At 46.3% G+C, this 23,642-nt stretch overlaps 1 protein-coding gene across 2 annotated transcripts in view; it reads right to left on the reverse strand.

The window, feature by feature from the left end:
• Positions 1–23,642, reverse strand: part of FCHO2 (FCH and mu domain containing endocytic adaptor 2) — a 1,197,262-nt gene that overhangs the window by 604,070 nt on the left and 569,550 nt on the right. For both annotated transcript variants that reach the window (XM_078675272.1, XM_078675273.1), the window contains exon 9: positions 22,368–22,412. In XM_078675272.1, the coding sequence (XP_078531398.1) occupies positions 22,368–22,412 (45 nt within the window). The remainder of the gene's footprint in view (positions 1–22,367; positions 22,413–23,642) is intronic.

Consider the following 23,642-nt stretch of genomic DNA (forward strand, 5'->3'; position numbering starts at 1 on the left):
TGTCAAATTGGCCAAATCTTTGTCAAGCTCCAAGGGTTCTAAAATGGCTATGCCCTCTACCCCGGATACTGACGATACCTCTTCCTCGTCCTCCTCTTCTGGTCCCTCTGCTCTTGTTGACGCATCGGCGCATCCCCCGGTGCTTAACTTTGAGCCTACTGACATAATCCATCCGAATTCGAAGTCCTGGCTCCCGGCTCCTGAGGTCGCAGAGTACGTCCAAGCCCATATTCGGGACTCCTTTGACCAAGAGGTGCGTTCTCGTCTGCGATCCGAGTATCCTCACCCGGATTTGGCAGACAAACTCGCTGAAACTCCTGAGGTAGATCCCACAATCCTTACCTACCTTCGAAAGTTCACGAAGGACCCCAAGAAGGGCATTGATAGATCCTGGCGTCTGTGCCAGGATAAATTGTTGGATCTCCTTGGTCCGCCGCTCACTAAGATACTGGACTTGGGGTACCAGGCTCAGGGGTCTGCTTCTGGCATCGATCCGGACGAACTGATTGGTTGGGCCCAACGGGCTATTTGCCAGTTGGGAAATGCGAATTGTGCTCTTTCTACCGAGCGGCGCCGTTCCATTCTACTTAAAATGGACCCGCGCTTAACTGAACTGGCTTCTTCTGAATCGGGGCCCCTTGCCCAGGGCCTTCTGTTTGGTCAACCGTTCCTCAAAGAGCTGACGAAGTTCGTCTCTACGTTCAGTGGCCTGGATAAGGCGCAATCTTCGCTACGCAGGGCGTTCCGCCCGGTTTTTGGCAGGGCCGGACGCTCCAAGGGACGTTCGTTCGGACGTGGTTCAGGCCAAAAACGTGGCAATCAGTCCCAGCAAGGTGGAGGTCAGCAGTCTTCCTATTCCGGTTCCAAATCCAATTTCTACCCCTCCCGCAAAGGCCGTGGGCAGGCCTCTAAAGGCGGTTATGGCGGACAACAGGGAGGACGTCAAGATTTCACAAACTCAGGTGAGCCTAATTCCTTACGATTCAGTTGTCCTGCGGGGCAGAGTGCAATTTTTCCTCCCCAATTGGCGTACAATCTCCAGCGATGCTTGGGTGTTACAGACAGTTCAGGGTTACCGCATAGAGTTTTACCATCCTCCCCATCAACCTCTCGCCCCTTCTCCCCTTGTTTTTTCCCAACGAGATCAGGCCGTCATCTCCACGGAAATCGAGTCCCTTCTGACAAAGGGAGCCATTGTGCGGACTTCTCTACATCCGCAGGGGTTAGTCAGCAATGTGTTCCTGGTGGAGAAGAAGGGGGGAGGTTCTCGCCTGGTGCTCAACCTCAAAGAGTTCAACAACGGGGTGGTCTATCGCCACTTCAAGATGGAGGGCATCCATCTTCTCAGGGATCTCCTTCGCAAGGGCGACTGGATGGTTCGCCTAGATTTGAAGGATGCTTACTTGTCCATCCCCATCTTTCCGCCTCATCGCCGTTTCCTTCAATTCCAATGGTTAGGGACGTGGTTCGAGTACACGGTTCTCCCGTTCGGTCTCTCGTCCGCTCCGTGGTGCTTCACGAAGCTCCTGAGACCTGTCATGGAGTCGCTGAGGGCACGCGGGGTACTTCTGATCGTGTATCTAGACGACATTTTGTTGATGGCTCAGTGTCCTGTCCAACTGCAGACCCATTTGGCATGGACGGTCGAACTGTTGCAGTCTCTAGGGTTTCTAGTGAATCCTCAAAAGTCTCTTTTACATCCCTCTCAGTCGATCGAGTTCCTGGGTTTCCTAGTCGACTCGGTCTCTTGTCAACTGCTCTTGCCCTCCCAAAAAGTCAGGTCTATCAAGAGAGAGTTGACGTTACTGTTGTCCGAACGGAGTGTCTCCTTACGGTCGATAGCTCGGATTGTCGGACTGTTGGCTTCATCCATTCAGGCGATCTTTCCGGGTTCCTTGCATTATCGGGCCCTGCAACGTCTCAAGATCAGGCACTTGCAGAAAGGTCTTCGCTATTCCGATCTTGTTCCTCTGTCACCAGACGCAAAGTCGGAGATGATGTGGTGGCTCAACCACATGGAGGCTTGGAACGGGAAAGCCCTGTTCGGCTCGGCTCCGGATGTGGTGCTGGAATCGGATGCGAGTCTTTGGGGCTGGGGAGCCCGGTGCGGGTCTGTGGCAACGGGCGGCCGTTGGTCACAGGACGAACTGAGTCTTCACATCAATTGTCTGGAGCTCCTGGCGGGGTCTTTTGCGATCCGCAGCCTTGCTCCTCAGGCCACCAGCTGTTGCATACTGCTCCGCATGGACAACATCTCTGCGGTGAGGTATGTGAACAAACTAGGAGGAACGAGGTCGAAGCTCTTGGCCGAGATTGCGAAGGACTTCTGGCACTTCTGCTTTCAGAGGAAGATCACTCTTATTGCAGAGTATCTCCCGGGTCGCCAGAATCAGGTGGCCGATTGGAACTCTCGCCATCTGCAGGATTTCAGCGATTGGCGACTTCTTCCCCGTGTGTTTCGGCACCTGTCTCGCCTCTGGGGTCGGCCTTGGATCGATCTTTTTGCCTCTCGCCTCAATGCCCAGTTGACCAGGTTTTACAGCTGGCGTCCGGATCCGGAGGCTCTGGCCACGGATGCCTTTCTCCAGACTTGGCCCCCTCATCTTTGTTATGCGTTTCCCCCATTCGCGATGATTCCGCGAGTCTTGGCACGAACAAAGCACTTCCAGTCGGAGGTCATTCTGATTGCTCCTCTTTGGAGGGCTCAAGCATGGTATCCGGATCTTCTGGAGATGAGTTGCTCGACGCCGTTCCTGCTTCCACAGAAGTGGAACTAGTTGTTCGATCCTCTGCTCCACCCACATCCTCTGGTTCTGTCGGGTCAGCTCCGGCTGGTTGCGTGGCGCCTTTCGGGGAACGCTGGAAAGTCCCTGGCTTATCTGGAGACGCTACACGATTTATCGGTGAGGCTTGGGCCCCCAACACGCACAAGCGTTATGCATCAGCTTGGCGACGATGGAGTGGTTGGTGTTCTGAACGGAACTTGGATCCCGCTTCAGCGGATGTTACTTTAGTAGTTAATTTTCTTGCCTCCATAGCGTCTTCTGGTTCTGCTTATAGGACAGTCAATTCTTTTCGCTCCGCTGTCTCTGCGGGCCACGATTTTGTTGACGGGAAGCCTATTGGGGAGCATCCCTTGATTTCTAAATTACTTTGTGGCATTTGGCTGGTTAAACCGCCTTGTCCAAAGTATGTGGCTCTTTGGGATGTCTCCATTGTCTTACGTTTTCTGGAGGCTTGGCCTCCCAACTCTTCCTTGTCTCGTAAACAACTTTCAGCAAAGCTGACGATGCTACTTTGTTTGGTGTCTTGTAAACGTATTTCAGATGTACGAGCGTTGGACCTCGCGGGGCGTTCGTTTTCTCCGGACGGGGTCACTTTTACAGTTTCCCGGCGCACCAAAAGTAACATGTCTTCTGTGACATATCCAGCTTTTCCTCAGAATCCACAGTTATGTGTGGTTCAATGCATAAAGGATTATGAGGTAAGTACTGCTCCTTTTCGACAAGATTTGTCTGGTCAGTTGCTGATTGCTTTGCAGAAGCCTTTTAGGCCTGTGGCGCCGGCTACCCTGGCCCGTTGGGTACGTTGGCTTATGTCTGAGGCTGGAATTGATATCTCCATTTTCGGAGGTCATTCCGCTCGGGGTGCCATGGCCTCTAAGGCTTTTACTGTTGGTGTGGGTTTGACGGACATTATGAAGGCCGCTGATTGGTCTTCCGATACTGTGTTTAAAACGTATTATTTCAAACCCATTGTGGATATTGCTTCTGTGGTGGTGAACCAGCTTTGAACAAGCAAAATCTGAGCCTCCTGTCCTGCCATAGAATTAAAAATTTGCAAACATTCGTGACAAGAATTTTCAATTCTATTAAGGACACGGAGGCGAGGATTATCCCACCCAATTGTAGTTTACTGCATGTATCATGTTTTTTCCCATTGCTATGGCATTGTGACATGTTTTCTTGCACTATTTCCCTTCCCTTTGTATTTTAGCTTATGGTACTGGGATGGTGTATTACGGCTCTGGTTTTCTTTTAGGTTCTGACCAGAAGTGAGATCCTTCAGTTTTCTCCGGCCTTGGTTCCGGCCTTTCGGATTCTGGACCTGTGGAGTTCTGCCTACTTCAGTCTCCTGCTCCTTGGTTTTCTTGGGATGTCGCCTGATGATCGTTCTCCTGTTGCCTTCGGATGTTTCCTCCAGGCTGTTCTTCGGTTCCACGTGAATTGACTTTTTTCATTGACTTATTTATTTTCCTGGACAAAGAAAGAGGAAGTCTTGCCCTATATGGTTCTTTATATAGGGATATGCTCTCTATGGTTGCCTAAGTGCTCATGGGATTTGTAGTTTTTCATTTCTTTACTGTGTTCCTATTGGCTGCTGTTTGTAGTAAAGAAATCGAGAAAGCATAATCCTCGCCTCCGTGTCCTTAATAGAATTGAAAATTCTTGTCACGAATGTTTGCAAATTTTTAATTATGCATGTGAGTCTTAGCTAATTTTTATTGTTAGTTTGAGACAATTTTGTCTCTTGCACTTCACGGGGTCTGGTTTTCTTTTTCCTCTTTATTAGTGATTTGTTCACTAAATACACCTCTACACATTTGTTTTTCTGGACACTGTATATTTTTATACTCTACATGAGAAAGTTGCCGATGATGATGATTACGTGGGAAAGCTGGTGAGAACCTACATGTAGCTCCTCTGGTGGTGCGCACGTGAGGCACTTTCTTTTTCACACACAAGTTTTTTGGGCGAGACACAATCTAATGTTAAGTGGGTGTGTCGTGGTGAATGGTCTGACACACTGATTTCATGATTCCGTTTTAAGTGAACTGAATATTCCGGGTATAGAGTAGAGTAGTGGACTGTATAATCTTGGTAACAGTTGTTCGGTTGAGGTGAATACCCCCCGACTGCGGTCTTACTGAAAAGAAGAAACAAGCATTTGCAATGCAAGAGGTCTCGCATTGACACAAGTCTGAGCTATTGACATTGTAAATAACAATGCCTTTTATTTATGCTTTTAAAAAATAAAATAAAATAAAAGGCATTTTTATTTGCAATGTCAATAGCTCAAACTCACGTCAATGCGAAACCTATTGCATATGCTTGTTTTTAGAAATGCCGGTGCTCCGTACCGGCCGGACCCGGCCCACTTAAATCCCCTGGAAAGGAAGAAGAGCCAGCAGCCCATGTGAACTAGAGACGGGCTGGTGCCACAGTAGGAGGGCAGGGCGGCAGCCTTCCTCCTGGAGGCGGCCCTGGCACAGGCTGGTTGGTGAGGACTGAGGTACAGGAACTCACTGGCCTGCCGTGCTCATGCTGCCACACCCCAAGAACCCTCAGTTAAAGATTGACAGAGCCTCGGGCGGCGCGGGAACTAACTCCCACACAGAGGTCGCGGCGTGCTCGGTGGCAGGTGCACGTCAAAGGGCGCACAAACACGCGGACTGGGGCCTCACGTCCACGCAAACACAAGGAGCACGTGCACCTCGGCGTGGAGAACCTCCGCATTAACGGGGAGTATGGAAACACGGAACATGTGCACACCAAATACGAGCACGTTTACATCCACCCGGGGTATGCACACATTAGGAAGCCAAACACACAATGTTATAAAGCGAGACTGCCCTGACACTGGCGAGGGGTGGCTGCACTGAGCACACTGACACAGAGCACCAGGGGCCATGCAGAAAGCACTGATAATCAAAAAGGTCCACCTCGAAGAGGTACTGTGTATATATCATGTTGTTACTGGAATATACACAGTGTGTTAAAATACCCCTCACACACCAAAAGGGCCCTTCGTGTCATGCTTCATCATCGGGGTCTTCCCGCCCGGCTGCCGGACGGGGCAGTGCTGCGACAAGCGACTACGCTGGAGCACCTTTTAAGTGTGGGTGCTATGTGAGTGAGTTGGAGTGAGTGTCAGTAGGGTCAGGGGTGATATAGAAAGGTGATGTTAAAAAATACCTGGCCTAGTGATAGAAAAAACTATTTAATAAACACTGGCTGGTATCAATAAAAATGTGGTGTCGGAAAGGATAAGCGGGTTAATGGGCTTACTTTCCTGTGCGGGTCAACATGTTTCGGGGCATCATGCCCCTTCGTCAGGACCGGGTTCAGATCCCCCTGTCACTCACTAATGTCTTACCACAATAAAGGTGTATGTACAAAAAAGTGTAGTGGTGATATAATTTATCAATGTGTATAGATATATAATTTATATTTATACATTTCCCTAGCTAGTGCTAAAAATACTGGTGAAGTATGCTTGGGAAGGTGAGGAATAATGCCCCATGAGCCAGCACTGGACAGAAGGGTATTTGAGGGTCCAATCAGCCCCCAGCCTCGTTGTGCTTCCTCCTCAGTCCGTGGCTTCCGTGATTGTGGTAAGACATTAGTGAGTGACAGGGGGATCTGAACCCGGTCCTGACGAAGGGGCATGATGCCCCGAAACATGTTGACCCGCACAGGAAAGTAAGCCCATTAACCCGTTTATCCTTTCCGACACCACATTTTTATTGATACCAGCCAGTGTTTATTAAATAGTTTTTTCTATCACTAGGCCAGGTATTTTTTAACATCACCTATTTTTTAACATCACCTTTCTATATCACCCCTGACCCTACTGACACTCACTCCAACTCACTCACATAGCACCCACACTTAAAAGGTGCTCCAGCGTAGTCGCTTGTCGCAGCACTGCCCCGTCCGGCAGCCGGGCGGGAAGACCCCGATGATGAAGCATGACACCAAGGGCCCTTTTGGTGTGTGAGGGGTATTTTAACACACTGTGTATATTCCAGTAACAACATGATATACACAGTACCTCTTCGAGGTGGACCTTTTTGATTATCAGTACTTTTGCAAGAGGAGGACGTGCCCACCTCGGTGCCACCCAGCACCACCTCTTCTCTCCCTCTTTTTGATTTCCTCGCCATGCAGAAAGCGTCCGTGCGCAAACTCGGGGAGCAAGCACAGAACACGTGGTTAATAATCACATTGGCTAAACGTAATAACCAGTGGAATAACCATTAAGCTTGGGTTAGTGAGTAGGGGGCTACTCGTCATAAAGCGTTTCTGTGCCTCATTAGGAGCGGTAATAATGAAATTACAAAACAATGCAATCCCCAAAACAATCACACACACCCCAACATCCCTTTGACTCAGGTGGCCGAGAATTCCAGAACCTCCCAGAGCCCCAAAACTGGTTGGAACCCTACAAATGTCGGGAATGCACCATGTAACCGTGCTTACGATGATGTAACACAACACCAACAAAGACTGAAGAGAGAAACAGTAGTCACAGCAGGCTAGTCCCTCTGACAGTTCCCAAGGGTCTAGGTAACCGGACATATGACTCTGCCCCAGCCCTTCCTTTTGATCCTGCTCTCTGTCCCCGCTCCCACGCGTCCTGCCATGTCATGTCTGCCTCTGTGTCATCTCGTCTGTCCTGCTTACTTCCTGGTCCCTGCTCCCTTCCAGAACCGTACGGATACGTTGATACACACAGCACAATTGGTTGTGCTGGATGGGTACAGAGCCAGGGCTGGTCTGCCCTTCCCCTACGCTGCTCAAGATTGTGTGCGCATGAATCGGCAAGATTGTTTGAGTTTTATAAAACCACTAATTACCATAATAATGGCATCACTGCAAAATACATCACATGGGCTTTGGCCACTAAAGTAACAAGGAGGCACTTTAAGGAAGGGTTGTGGGAAGGGAGCATTCCAAACAGTGCTCAATTTGTAAAAAAAAAAAAAAACAATGAAAAATACAAAAAATTAGTGCAAAGATCCAGTTTTTTAGGCGCCACCCGACCCAGAAGGATACTTGGGTTTCCAAATACCAAGGCAGTCTATTCTTGATTGCACTTCCTGTCTCTCTTGCCCACCACCCTGCACCACCTGTCTCCATCGCAGCCTCTTTTTGTACTTTTAATCTGCGGTTGAAAGATAAGTGCTGATGTTAAAAATGAGTGTCGGTGCCCCCACCTGCCACTGCCAGCACAAACTGACAACTGCTCAATGGACCGGTTTTCTGTAGCCACACAGCGGGATGCATACATGCCTTATCACAACAGGGGTAGTTTGTGCAAACCTTTCTGGAAAATAATTTGCACCAAATGCCCCCTTTCTGTGCTAGTAACATAATTCTCACTCCATATCCGTGATAGAAACAGAATTCCCACTCCATGTCCCATTTCCGTGCCAGAAACAGAATTCCCACATCAGTCCCATTCTATGTCTGTCATGTGGCTTCCACTGTATGGGGCCTGTTTGAAACCTCATGGTCACAGGTTCAAATCTCAGCCTTTCATCCGCCTGAGGTCGATACAATGAGGACCACTGAGTTAGGTAACAATAAACATCTGTTATGCTTCATGCCTCTTTCTGAGCCATAAACAGAATTCCAACTCTCTGCCCGTCTTTCTGGAATAGAAGTAGCGCTGCCTGCTTTGCTTTGGCAGATGGGAGATCGCTGCAAGAACTCTTTCAACGAACCTTCGATAAGAGACATTTCCCCGTCCGCGCGGGTATCTCTTCTACTGCTGGAAACTAGCAACAAAAAAAGCTAGCAATGTAAACAAGAACATGCATTCTCGTGGAATGCTCACTCAAAGAACCAGCCTGCTTATCAGCGCCGCGCACCTCGTGATCAGCGCCGCGCAGACTCCCCCTGCATTCCACGAGGCGCGCGACGCGATCCGATCCTTTCCTGCCATGCTGTGGAGACAAGACCTGGCCGCGCGCACAACGTTATCCTATGGGGAAACGCTGCGCGCGGCCAGGTCTTGTCTCCCTTCGTCGGTCTCAGACTGCTGAGACGACGACTATAGTTCTCGCTTGCGAGAACGCACTTTCAGCGCGTTCGTCTTAGGCGAGCCCTAAAAATTACCCCAATCGGCAAATCCTTGTTGTTTGAAAGGCCCCATATCATACCTATACCAGGGGTTGCGTAGGGAGACCTATTCCCAAACCGCTGCTGACAGTAAAATTTCACTGTGCAGGTTTCTGCCATGCATAGTGGTGATGGGTGGCATGTCCTGACCTCAGGCTATGCCCTGTTCCTTTGCTCTCCTATGGCTTCTGACCTCCAATCGTCCTATCATCTACAGGTGTTTGACCCTTACTGCAACACAGTCCCTGGACTCAAGCTGCACCCTACTAGTGAGGAGTAAATATGCTGAAACCAATCTGGGGCTGCTTGTGTCCCCGTTCACAGGGGACCTGCCCTTGGTCCTATTACAACAGAACCAAGGTCTTTTGCAAATATAGGGTTTGATTCGGAGGTGACATGGTGGGCAAAATAAACAATGGACTGTATTGTGATCTGGTGTAATTAACAGTGGCTGATATTAAGTCAAGCAATCCGTCCATCAATTTTATTTTCCTCAGTGAGTATGGCATCTAGTGGCAATTGGGCACATATCTGGCCTCTTGATTCATGTGTCTGTGTTATGTACAAAAAGAACAACTTCTTAAATATGGAGTATCAGTACACTTCTGGCTATAAGAGAGATCTGAAGCAAAAGTGGTTAGCATGTTTTTTGGCTGTTCTTCTCTGGGGAATAGAAAACTTTTCTCAACCGCAGGCATGGCTTCTGTCAAGGATGACGGGCGCAGAGGAAATCCAGGGTAAGGTACTCAGGACAGCACTGGAGATCAGTGCTGAAGAATCGAGGACTCCACCTTCATTATTGTCTAGAGATTTTTCACGCTCCCTACTGGAGAGAAAAGGCGGTCATCTAAAAATGTCACATGTGTTTCGTGTGAGAAAAAACAGAACTCGAAAAATATTTGTTTGTAACTTCGTTTGATGCTTAAGCATCTTAACGGTTGGCATCAATGCCAATGTAGTTCGCCACAGAGTGGATGGCCCAGATATGGCCTCTGGATGCGCAGCCTCCATCCACCGCCCATCGTATGGAGTCAGCCATCTCAATCACGGTTTCGTTCCTTTGGTTATCTCTCTGCTTTTAAATATTGTGTACTCTGTGCTAATACAGGAATCTTACAACAGGAATTTTGCTTGCTAAAACAAAATGCAGTTTGACCCTCCAACTAAATTTCTTAAAAATCAAGGGGAACCTCCCATTCCATGGATGAGGTGGAAAGAGGAATTGCCGCAAGATGGACAAGGAGACATTGATGAGTATTAACAAGGTTTATTGAGAATGGAGTACAGAATTACACCTACTACTAGTATAGCGCTGAATAGATTTAAGTTTTATACTTGAGTTCAAAAGGATGGGGAATAATTTGATGACATTCTAAGGGCTATTTCTGTGACATGTAATTTTGGTCTAATGATTGGTGAGATGATTAGAGATTAAATCAGTTTGCATGCCAACAGCAAGAAAATTCAAGAACAGCTGTGGGTCATGTGTGATCCTAAGTTACGGGATGCTATTACCACAGCTAAAGCTTTAGAGCAATCAGAGAGATGGATGTCATCAGTACACAATAACAATGCATGTGGTGTGGATGAGGTGTGTATGGTGAACTGTTCTAATTCAGAGGTGTGGAGTGTGATTGGTGTTCGCCCACACAGTTCTGGTTCTAATAAAAAAGTGGAAAGTGCTACCATGTGCTAAATGTGTGGTAGTGGTGGTCATATTGCTTTGTTTACACAGTGTCCTACCATTGGGAACGACTGCAAAAAATGTGAACATGTGGTACATTTTGCTAGGGTATGTAGGGATCTTAGGAAAAATGCTACAACTATAAAATAGAGAGTGTGGTGTGTTGGTGATGGGAAGGAGTGAAGGAAAACGTGTGTGTCACTATGGAGGGATGTAGTAAAGGGATTGTATTGTCCATCAGGGATTCTGGCACTTGTGATGATGGGCAAGAAGCTAAAAACTATCCCATGTGTGTTGTCAAAATATTGAAAGTGGTGTTAGAGCTTATGCGACTTCTGGTTCTCCATGGACTATACTCAACAAGAAGTATTTTTCTGAGAAATTCAGCCCCATCTTGAACTTGAATAAATTGAACGAGACGGATAATGTAAAGTGCTTCCAAGATGATATTGTTATATTTTCTAAGAATCATCAAAAGCATTTGGAAAATATGTGTGATGTGTGTAAAAGACCAGAAAAGCATGGGTTGACCTTGAAACATTCTAAGTGTAAGTTGTTTTGTAGCATAGTACAGTATTTGAGTCATACATTAGCTGGAGAGGGAGTTGTAAGCCACTAGTAGATACCATCATCAAGGCGTCAGCTCCAGACAACAAGGGACAATTGCTTTCTTTCTCAGGGTTGTATGAATACTACAGTACATTTATGAAAGACTTTGCAATCAAGATAGAATCCTTATGTGAAATGACAAGAGAAAATACTAACTGTGTGTGGTTGGATAGACAGCAACATTGGGGAGGCCCTACTTTGAAACCATTCCGTATTGGCAAACAGCGCATCACGGTTGATGCAGGTTTGTATGGTCTGCGGGGGAGGGGGGGGGGCTATCTCTGAAATGTGGAAAGAAAGGGTGGAATGGGGCCTTTGCATCAAGGACTCTTAAAACTTATGAGAGGAGTTATTCTGTGATTGAAAAAGAGTTACTGGGGCTGCATGTGAGGATTTTCGGAACTATGTCTGGGGTTGTCACTTTACTTTAAGAGCAGACTATAAACCACTTGTGAATATTTTTTCTCCTGGAGGCAGATGGAATGCTACTGCTCGCATTGCGAGACTTTCTTCAAGGCTGCAGGTATATAATTTTAAAGTAAAGTATGTAGCTGGGAAAAATAATGTCAAATCAGATGTTTTGTCACAGCTGACGTGTCATGCTGAAAGTGTGAGTGACAACAGAGTTGAAATGGAAGGTTGACACCATTAAAGATGTAGTGTCAGGTACATTCGAAGAAATAAAGGAAAATGTGTGGGTAGAAGGTGAGCTTAAGGATGAGTTATGGCAAATGGCCAAGAAGTATGCTATGAAAGAGTGGTCTAAGATGGAGAAAGTGACTCCCAAGTTGTTACCATTCTGGAAGATGTCTGGTGAGCTCGTGGTTGAAGGTGGATTATTGGTCCAAAATGGTAAATGCATTCTTCCGATGGCAATGGGAGAAGTGATATTACATTTAGCTCATAAGGAACAAGCAGGTAAGTCTTCCATGAAAAGGCTCTCAGAACACATTTTGGTGGCCAGGATTAGACAGGATGGCTGATAAAGCGGTGAGGGATTGTGAAGTGTGTAGCAGTGGAGAAAGGACACTTAAGGTTGCGTCGGCACCTTTGAAGCCAGTGGCATGGTCAGATTTTCCTTAGCAGAAGCCGCTTTGATGTTTCTGGGCCATTTTTTTCATTACACAGGATGCAAGATTAGATTAGTGTAGGTGGATTATCAGTTAAAGTGGCCTAAAGTCAGGTTTGTGGCACAAACCACTGCGATTTTAGAATTTTGTAAGTACATTTTTGCCCCCTGACATTCTGATAACGGATTATTGCATTCAACTCAAGTCAAGTGAAATGGAAACGTTCTTGGTACACTGTGGTATTCGCCATGTAACTACGGCCTTGTTTGAACCTCAAGTTAACGGCCAAGTAGAGAGATTCAAACATGTGTGTTGAGAGATTATGGACACAGTATCAAGTAACAACAGTTATTTGACCCTCCCCGCACAGCTATTGGCAAACATCCGTCTGCCCTGATTAATCCACAATGTTTCAAAATTTCTGATATCACTTTAATTCTCTATATCTCTCTGTTACACAAATATTCAACAATGTTATCTCAATTTTTTTTCATGAACATCATTCGTTTTGGTGATGCCCTAAACTAAACAAACTCCGCTTGCTAAGCAAATCATAATCAGTAACAACCATTAGAAGAACGTTGTAGTTGTTTAAGAATCCTTGTTAGGAGCTTCGCGAGCATCCAAGATGGGCGCGTGAGCACAGAGCTCCCGGGACCCTCGCCGCCCTTCGCAACTATCCTGAAATATATCCTGATTTCGAAGATGGGCTTTTGAAGACGCGCTTTGGCTGATCTCAATACTTTTTTGAGAATTTCATTTGGACGTCGGGAGACACTTCTACATCGACTTCAACTTTTGCGGCCTGCCCCAGGACGTGGCCGGGGGCTCTATTAGCCAGCAAGCCGTGGAGTAGTTGAATAACATCGGCCGAAGGGGTTTTCCCCCGAACGGCCTCATCTCAACTTTCGGTTTCACTTTCCTACTCTGGGCCTCTTTCGATTGGAGAACGGCTCAGATCTACCTTTGATCCGGCTTGGCTTCGCCCCTTCGCACCGTGTTTCATCTGTGAGTATTTTGCCTTCAACTTTTCTGGCACTTATCCCACTGTGGCTCACTTTTGCTGACTTTGGCCTCGCCATAAACGGCCATTTTCACCAGGTCTCGCGGGCCCCTTCGGGGCACCCTTTTCAATATGGCCACCAGACCAGACCCGACCCTGAGAAGCGCAAGACTAAGTCACCTCTCCGGGGGGGACAGATTCAAACCAATGTTATGGATCGCTAAGGGATCCCCCCAGTGGTACCGGCCGTACTCCTGAAGATCCGGGATCTGAATCTGCCGCTTGTCCTGAACTTTCCCTACAGGATGTCATGAGTGCCATCGCCGGCATGAAGGCTTCGATGGGTCAGCAATACGAGGAGGCCCTTGCCTCGAAGATCGACACGGTGGCCGTCGACGTCACCTTGATTAGAGCGGACCTGGCGAAAACTAATGAGAGGGTCAAGTCCTTGGATTTGAAGACCTCCAGCCTGACTACCGACGTCTCCGACATACAGACTGAAGTCGGCAACCTGCGTTCCTCGAACGACTTGATGGCACACCGGCTTGAAGATTTTGAAAATAGGGCACGGCGTAATAACGTACGCATTATTGGAGTCCCTGAGAACCATGAACATTCTTCGATCGATCTCCTGGTGGAAGATCTTGTTTTAAATCATCTCGCCCCCTCCGTGCTCAGCAAATTTTTCGCCGTTGAGCGAGCCCATCGAGTTCCGGGTGGAAAACCAAAACTGGGTGCCCCCCCCCCCGAGACCTATCATTGCAAAACTTTTTCACTTTCGTGATAGAGACGCTATCCTGCAGGCCTCTCGGGTGGGCGGCCCAGTGAAGTTCGAGAACACGTCCGTTAACTTCTACCCGGATTTTACCCAATTGGTTCAAAGGCAGAGAATGGGTTTTCAGGGTGTGAAACGGAGGCTACGTGACTTGGGCTTTAAATACGCCATGCTGTTCCCAACTAGACTTCGGATCGAATATGAGGATCGGACATTCTTCTTCGATCGCCCGGAGAGTGTCAGTGACTGGCTTGACTCTTTGCCTAAAAGGGATGATCGATCCGAGCACCCTGGTGCCAAGGGTGGTTTGCCGGAGCAAGAGTGACACTGTGGTTCCCGATGTCTGAACTTTTCATTCGTGTTTCAGCTGAGTCTAATATTTGGGTCTTCTTATGTCCTGTTCTACATTGGCCCGGGGTGGCGCGGGGGTAATTCAGGACTCTTTCCTCCTCATGGGTTTCTTTGTTTAGTTTAGTTCAATGACTGGGCGACAGGCACAATGCAAGTTGGGGTGGCTATTGAGTCTCACGCAGGGGTGCAGGGTGGGGGGAGTTGTAACGGGTTCAAGTTGGGAGGTGGTGGGGGGGTGTTTGTTCGTTTGTTCTTTTTTCCAAGGCATTGCATTGTATTCTTTATTGCTTCGATTGATGTGTTCTTTGTGGAGTGTGCTCTGCAGTCTCTTCGGAAATGGGGGGTAGTGAGTTGAGACTGCTGTCTTGGAATGTCAACGGGTTGGGGGACAGGATAAAACGAGGGGTTGTGCTTCAGTTTTTGGGACGTCATTCTCCTGATTTTGTCCTTCTGCAAGAGACACACTTAATTAGTAACGCTTGTCAAGCCATGAATAGACGAGGCTATCGCTTGGTTGCTCATTCTGGATTTACTTCTGGCTCTAGGGGGGTGGGTATTCTGGTCCGGTCTTCCCTCCCCTTTGAAATTGATGATGTAATACTTGATGATAGAGGGCGCTATGCCGCGCTCACTGGTAGATGGGAGGGGAAGACGCTCTCCATACTCACGATCTATGTCCCCCCTGGCCTGCAGACTCCCACCTATGCTGATATTGGACGGGTTGTTCTAGGGCTTCCTGAAGGTCTTTTAATCCTGGGTGGGGACTTTAACTCTGTTGTCTCTGGCACCTCGGATCGCTTCCCTCCCAGAGATTTGGCTAGATCTCAGTTGTGGATGAGTGGGTTTTTGGAAACTTTCGGGCTGGTGGATAGTTGGAGGTTGATGCATCCTGTGCAGTTACAATATGCCTTCCATTCAGGTGCCCACGGGAGCCTCTCCAGGCTTGATTATCTCCTAATGCCAGCGGCTCAATCCTCCTCTATCAGGGAAATCCGACACCTTCCCAGGGGCATTTCAGATCATTCCCCCTTGTGGCTCTGTGTGGAAGCTGGGGTGTGCAGCGAGGGCAGGGTTGCTCCCATCAACCCCTGGTATCTCCGGAATCCTAAGATCCGCTCGGAGCTGATAAAATCTATTGATCATTACATCCTCGATAATGTGGGATCTGTTTCTTCGTCTGTGTCATTGTGGGAGGCTTTCAAGACTGTTATACGTGGACATTCTTTGTCGTTAATTACTGGTGCCAAGAAGGCCAAATGTGAGGAACTGGTCCGCATTGAAGCTGAAATAACTGTGATTGAGAGTGACCTCGAGGCGGGTGTCGCCCGTGCTAAACTCCACTCCCTCAGCTTAAAACAATCTGATTATAAAGCCCTGGTGACCGACGCTGCTAAGGTAATGAACAGAGAGCAACAGGGTAGGCTGTATGATGTGGGTGACAAGGCTGGTAAATTGCTTGCGTGGCTTGATAAGAAGGAAAGAGCGAATCGTGTAGTTCCTGTGATTGAAATGTCGGATGGAGTATGTGTGACTGACCCGGCTGGGATCATTGACTGTTTTGTGGATCATTTTCGTACTGTATATTCTTCAGTTTGTGCTAGGGACGAGGAGGATTCTCAGTTGTTATTGCGGGATATTGCATTGCCCTGTCTCTCTGATGTTGATAGAAATTTCATGGACGCACCGCTTACGACAGATGAGATAGCGATTGCCATCCGCTCCCTTCGTTCTGGTAAGGCTATGGGCCCCAATGGCTTGCCTATTGAATTCTACAAATAGCGGCCTGACAAAATGGCGCCCTATCTGAGGGAAATGTTCCTTGAGGCGCTGAAATCTGGTTCCCTCCCCGCGGATCAACGGCTGGCCTCTATCGTGGTAATACACAAAGAGGGTAAGCCGCGCGATCGTTGTGCCTCTTATAGGCCCATCTCCCTTTTAAATGCCGAACCCAAAATTTTAGCCAAATTGTTGGCTAACCGCTTGGTTAAGGTGATCTGTGATTTGATCCATCCGGATCAATCCGGTTTTATCCCACATCGCAATACTGCCCTTAATCTTCGGCGGCTTCACGGAGTTCTCGCGAGAGCCGAGACTCTCTCTGAGCCGGCCATTTTGGCTTCCTTGGATGCCACTATGGCCTTTGATACTATCGAATGGCCTTATCTCTGGGCGGCTCTCGCCAAATTTGGTTTTGGTCCTATATTCATTGCCTGGGTGACCCTTCTTTACGAGAAGCCTCTGGCGCAGGTGGTGGTTAATGGGAAGGTATCTGGCACTTTTATTCTTGAACGGGGCACTCGGCAGGGCTGCCCGTTGTCTCCCTTGCTTTTTGCCCTTGCGCTCGAACCGCTGGCCGCATGGCTCCGTTGGGAGCCCTCGATAAAGGGCATTAGGTGGACTCCTGACTTCGACGATCGTATTTCGCTTTATGCGGATGGCATCCTTTTGTACTTCACATCCCCCCAGAAATCCCTGAATGTGCTTTTTGACGTTTTAACTTCATTTGGGAAGAACTCAGGTCTTGTTATTAATTGGACGAAATCCTGTGTCTATGTGTTAGCAGGAGGGCTTCCCGCGCTGCCTCACAGATTCCCGATCCAAGTCACCGAGTCAGGGTTCAAGTATTTGGGGATTTATATCTCCCTGGATCCTCTGGTCCGCTACGAGCGCAACCTGCTTCCCCCGCTCCAGCGACTGAAACTCGATGTCTCGCGCTGGCGTCGGTTACCGCTGTCGCCGCTCGGGCGTGCTGCTCTTTTTAAGATGATGTCGCTGCCGAGATTTTTGTACGCACTCCAAAACTCCTTTGACCCTATTCCCTCCGGGTTCTTTCGGGAGGTGGAGAGCCTACAGCATCGTTTGTTTTGGGACGGACGCACGCGTATTGCTCTCCCCAAACTTACGCTCCCTTGGTATGATGGGGGCATCGCTTTCCCAGACATCAAGCGTTACTATTGGGCCTCTCAATTGAGTGCTATTAACCATGCAACCTACGCACCGGGTCCTTCCCCGGCTTTCGAGATGGATAAACACCTTTTACCGGGCGGAAATTACAGTAGGGCGCTTTATTCCAAAGGGATGTGCAGGACGTTAACTGGGCCCACTAAGATTGCTGTGCGAGTTTGGCGAGATGCGAATGCGGCTTTGGGATGGGGTGATAGATTGACTCGTGCGGCTCCGTTGTATGCCTCTGAAAGATTGGGTTGCTTATGGAGAACGAAAGGTTTTGAGAAATGGGACATGATTGGTATTAGTAGGGTGGGTGACCTCTGGACCAAGGGAAATGTTAAAACCTTTGAGGCGCTGAGGACGGAATATGAGCTCGGAGAAAAGGAGTTTTTCAGATACGTGCAGGTGTGCCATGCCTTGCTGTCGGTTTTCGCTGCAGGCACTGACTTCCCCGAGTCCTCTCCTCTCGAGGACCGTATACTGGACGGTTATGTCCCTGACAGCACGATTTCGTTGATTTATAAAAAATTGATCAATAATCGGACTGATCTACTTGTGCATCTCAGAGCGGTTTGGACTGAGGATGGGTTGGAATTAGATAACGAAGACTGGCAATCCGCGTTGTCGTCGCCCAAGGAGGTTGCCATTCCTGCCCGTCTTCGCTTTGTCCAACTTAAGATCCTTCACCGTATATATGTCACTGGTCCGAATCTGGTGCGAATGGGCTATTCTCTGGATGGTTTGTGTAAACGTGGTTGCGGCATGCCTGGCACCTTCCTTCACATTCTGTGGGAGTGTTCGGCGGTGGCGGGGTTTTGGGCCCGAGTGCATGCGGTGATGGGAAGAGTTACTGGAGTGTCGTTGTTGCCCGGGGCTAGGCGCTGCCTGCTAAACGTGTGGGAACCGAATGATTACACTGCTGCTCAGATCCGTTGGGCGACCCTTGGTAACATGATAGCTAAGAGAGACATCGCACAGTTGTGGGGTTCCCTTAGGTCGCCCACGGTCTTGGCGTGGAAGGAGGGCATGGATTGGTGCATGTTTAGGGAGAAAACGGTGTATCTGGCTAGGGGTAGACCTAGGAAATGGAACAGAGTCTGGTCTCAGTGGAATGCCTATCGTGGGAATATCTGTACTCCCCCGCAAGATTTATTACCTGATGTTCCCTTATCCCCCTAAATGACGTTCCATGTACTGGTTAATACTATGAGTGCTGCACTGTTTCCCCACTGCCCCCCGCCCCCTCTCGACTGATTATAAGTTTATGATTTTTCCTGAATATTGGAGGAACACTCTATGTGGACGCATGGTCGCCTGTACTGTATCTAATGCCTTGATTGTTGTTGTTGGATTTTATTTATCAATAAAAGTTTAAAAAAAAAAAAAAAGAATCCTTGTTTTCCAATCCCAATGCATTTCGGGAATGAAATCCCTTCTTCAGGGGAGCTGTAAAAAAATGTACACACAAAAAAAACATTTTTTTTAAATGTCGTAGTCTGAGAGTATGCATGAACCTAAATAAACACGCCTCTGTTTCAAATGTATTGGTGCAGTATGTTGGTACAAAAGATGTGCCTTTTTCAAGAACTTGCACTTGTGTGTTTAATTGTTTCGATGATATGTTGATGACTAATGTCTGTTTTTGCTTCGCAAGTTTGAGCTGGCTGTGTCTTTTTCCACGACGGTTTTTGTGGAAACTGATGATTCTGGGGGCTTCCCTGTGGTCGGTCCCCTGTCTAAAAAAACGGGTTGTTGAACAGTTTACTGCTGTTGCCTGAGCTTCATCGCTTTCAATCATGGTGCGAGAAGTTTCAACCGACAATTCTTGCCTGGAGGCTGATAATTCCTGGTCAGAGACCACGCTTTCTTGTGAAGATGTTGCAAACTTAGGAGGAGGTCTTCTCCTGGCATACACCTCTGCCCAGGTGTAGACCTCATTTAATTTATAATCAATTGTATCCCGTTTGTATTTACGGAGTTTTCTGTCTTGTGTCTCTTTTCCATATTTATCTAATTTCTCATTCAAATCCTTTAGGGTAGCTTCTAACTCATTCGCATCCATTTGCTTTGATATCTCATCTTTTATGATTTCAATTTCCTCTTCCAATTCCTTGATTGTCTTGGATAATTCTTCTACTAACAATAAAATTAGATCTAGCGAGCATTTATTTAATATTGAGTACCACTTGTCCATAAAATGTTTATTAAATTGAAATTTGAAAAGCATAGGTTTAATAGACAAACGTAAACCTCTCGGAATTCTTTGAACCTTATGGTACTGGATGATAGTCGATGCATGCAACTTCTGATTGAGTACTCTCCTGGAAATAAATTCGAGCTGACGTAATTGTTGCGTGACTGATCCGCGTCTTGTGCTGAATGTTTGAAGGTCTGAAATTAAAGAATAAATATCTGATGCTTGAGCTGGGGTATATGTTTTTGTATCTGCCCTATTGTCCATGATGTTAGATATGCTGTCAAACGACCGATGGTGTAGGTGACATTATACCGTATAAGGTTTTGAGTGGCATGTTCCGCTATATAATGTGCTGATGTTTTTTAAAAAAATGTTTTTTTTAAAATTGTTTTTTTTGTGTGTACATTTTTTTACAGCTCCCCTGAAGAAGGGATTTAATTCCCGAAATGCATTGGGATTGGAAAACAAGGATTCTTAAACAACTACAACGTTCTTTTAATGCTTCTTACTGACTATGATTTGCTTAGCAAGCGGAGTTTATGTTTAGTTTAGGGCATCACCAAAACAAATGATGTTGATGAAAAAAAATTTAGATAACATTGTTGAATATTTGTGTAACGGAGAGATCTAGAGAATTAAATTGATATCAGAAATTTGGAAACATTGTGGATTAATCAGCGCAGACGGATGTTTGCCAATAGCTGTGCGGGGAGGGTCAAATAACTGTTGTTACTTGATACTGTGTTTATTTCTGAATCAGGAGGGTAGCTTCCTCCATCTCACCCCAGTACGCCCCTAGAACAGTGGTTGATAAGAGTGTATTTGGTTTAGAAAGTTTCAAACGGTGTGCACTGCACAACCCCATTTGTTTTATTGAGAGATTATGGAGGCACGGAAAGTGGATGTGAGCGGAAAAATGTGTTAAGGGAGAAGTTGTGGATGGATCACAACACCACATACTAGTACTGAGGTCAGACCTTTTAAATTGCTCAAAGGAAGAGAGCCTGCTTCTAAGTTATGTCTGTGGTGGTTTAAGAAGACCTGTGGTAAGGGAGTAAAAGAGTTTGACATTAGTCAGGTGTCCAGGGGAGTGAAGAAAAAGCAGGAAAGGGCTAAAATGAGGTATGATTAGAAATGGAAAGTTAAGCAACCCGAATTTTTTGTAGGTGATTGGGTAAGGAGTGTAGACGAAAGGTAAGCCAAGGTATGGTAAAGCTGTAAAAGTAATTAAAGTGTGGTTCCTCAAGATGGTAAAGTGTGGAATGTAAGGAGAGTTGAAAACTACAGAAGGCACAGTGCTGGAAGGTGGTGTTGGTGTGAAAGAAATGAAAAAGGAATGATAAGGATATCTGGTTAGAACTAAAAACTCGCGAATGGATCGGATTGAGACACTATCTCAGGCCATTGTCCACGGTTGTGACATTTGTGTTCAGAAAGAAGTAGGTAATGGTGGTTTGGAGTTGAACAGAGACGTAGAGGACATGTTGGTGGCTTCCGGTGTAAAAGGAGCAAGAAAGGAATAGTTTGCCTGTGAAATATGAGGATTCCATATATTGTTGTGTGTACTTGTTTTTTTTTCTTCTGACATACCATCTGAGCATACCATTCGCACTTAGGGAGTCAACTGCAACAACGACTAGGTAATGGATGTCAATGCCTCAGACCGCAACCCAATCCATTGTTTTTCGGCCACCATTCCACCTCAGTTGTGATCCACAAATATGCAAATCAGTCTTGACCCTGTTCCAATGGGAACAGTCCAGCTCGAACTGTCAGGACAGGTCCTCCCTTAACTGGAATACAAGCAAACTAGAACCAGTTTCACCTTTATAAATGGCTATTCAACATTGGCTGTAGAGCCCAGAAACTATGGCAAAACGATGGATTGGTAATGTCGCCTGAACGATTGCCAAAAGCTGAGATTAATTAAAAAATTCCATCTTGTATTTGTTGCAATTGACTCCTTAAATGCGACGGGTTTGCCCAAATGAGGTTCCTGTGTTCACTGTGCTACTGTGCTACAGGAATCAAGCTATACCTGGCTGAAGAGCTCATAATAAGGGCAACACAGGTCCTAGGTTGCTTGTGTTTTGGTTCAGGGAGGAAGTGGCTGGAAGTTCAGGCTGAACTGTTCCCATTGAAGCAGGGTAAAGACTGACTTGCATATGGCTGGGTCCAAATTGAGGTAGCATGGTGGGTGAAAAACGATGGCTTGGTATGCGGCCCAGAGCAATTGCCAGTGGCTGAGATTAATTCAAGTATTCTATCCATTACTTTGTTGTCGTTGTTGTTGACACTGGCAACTTCCCAACACTACTTCCAACCGACAAAGATATTTTTGTTACACATTAATGTAAATTAATTTTACATATTTATTTCAAATTTAGAAAAAAAAATTAAAAATTCTACAGCACTATTCATTTTATTTAAAATGTAATTTAAATATGCTAAATTAAGAAGTAAAGAAAATAATATCAGGCTCATATGTATGAAAAATGATTAAAGGTGATGTACCAAATTATTTAAAAGTAATTTAATTTGGATTCTGTAAACTTCCCAAAGTAATAAAGTTTCTTAAACAATAAAGAGTAAATTTACAAGTATTAAATCTGTCTGTGTAGATTTAACTTTGCGAACATACCCTGTAATGTTTCATGAAACAAGCAGGTCTCCTCCGCTTACAAACAAACATTGCCTGATCTTCTGCACAAAGTAGCACTAAACTTTGTGTTTTAGATAAAAATAAAATTCTCCTTACAAACTACATCTGCTGAGGCACCAGAAAACCACAAATTCAAGCAATGGTGAATAATAGTAACTCACCTTCCACTGCACTTGCTGCGTTGCATTCCTCAAAATCAATGCAACCTTAAAGAAAAGAACATAATTAAAATGAATTCTTGTCAAATAGACCATTAAGTGTATTCTGACTAATTCCTTTAACTATTGACAGTAAAGAGTATGACATTATTTAGCATGTTATAAATGTTTGCCAAAATTGTTTGCAGTTTTGTTGAGTGCAGACGTACATTTGACGAGATAAGACATGCGGTGCAGTGAACAGGCAAGAAATCCTGGTCAATTAGACAGTTAGAAAATAATATTGGATTAACTACAAAAAAGGAAGAGCCTGGAATGCATTACCTATTTATTTATTTCAATTTATATAGCGCATTATCACCTATAGGTCTCTAAGCGCTTGTACGTGGAAACAACGGACATTACAGAAACAGGCAACCAGCTTATAGCACACGCCCCATGCATCTTGAAAAAGCACCGTTTTTAGCATCCGACGAAACGGCAGTAGATTAGACTCCTTCCGAAGGTGCAAAGGCAGTTTGTTCCAAACTGCCGGAAGAATGGTCGAAAAGGCACGTCCGCCCAAGGTGGACAGGCGGAAGCGAGGGCTGACCAAAAGAGTATCCTCTGATGAACGCAATGTCCTCCCAGGAGTGTAACGAGACAGTTGGGCTTTGATGTAACTGGGCGCATTGCCATATACTGCCTTGTGTGAGATGCACAGACCTTTAAACATTGCTCTCTGCTTAATAGGGAGCCAATGTAATTGGCGCAGGAGAGGCGAAGCATGCGTACTCCTGGGTTTTTTAAAAATCAGTCTGGCGGCATCGTTCAAAACTATTTGCAGTCTTGAAAGTTGTTGCCTAATAATATACTTACTGAATACATGAGTTTAGGGCGCTCTCCTGAAGCCTGGGGGGTTGAGAACTATACAGAGAGTCACTTAAGGTTCTTATGTAGAGAAGGATCAGTTAAATGCCTGTATTACACCTAGTCTCTTATCACACAAAGACACTTGCAAAGCAGTAACATGTTTTGTAGGGGAGTGGAGGCACACAAGATTAGGCAGGCCAGATGATGCGCCAGTGTTACTTGGTTTCCAAGGATGGAATTAGGGAAACAAGTCAGCTGGACATTTTTGCGGCTGGTCCTGCATAGGATTAATACTATCTCCTCAAGGTTGCTTGTCTGAATGTATATCTTTTTTTTTCAAAAGACATATGACTTGAAGTGAAGTGCATTCTCAATTACTGGTGTTGAAATTAATACTAAAATAGTTGTCACACAGCCAACAACGAT

The sequence above is a fragment of the Lissotriton helveticus genome, chromosome 2_1 (assembly GCF_964261635.1).
Source record: "Lissotriton helveticus chromosome 2_1, aLisHel1.1, whole genome shotgun sequence".
In the NCBI taxonomy this organism is placed as follows: domain Eukaryota; kingdom Metazoa; phylum Chordata; class Amphibia; order Caudata; family Salamandridae; genus Lissotriton; species Lissotriton helveticus.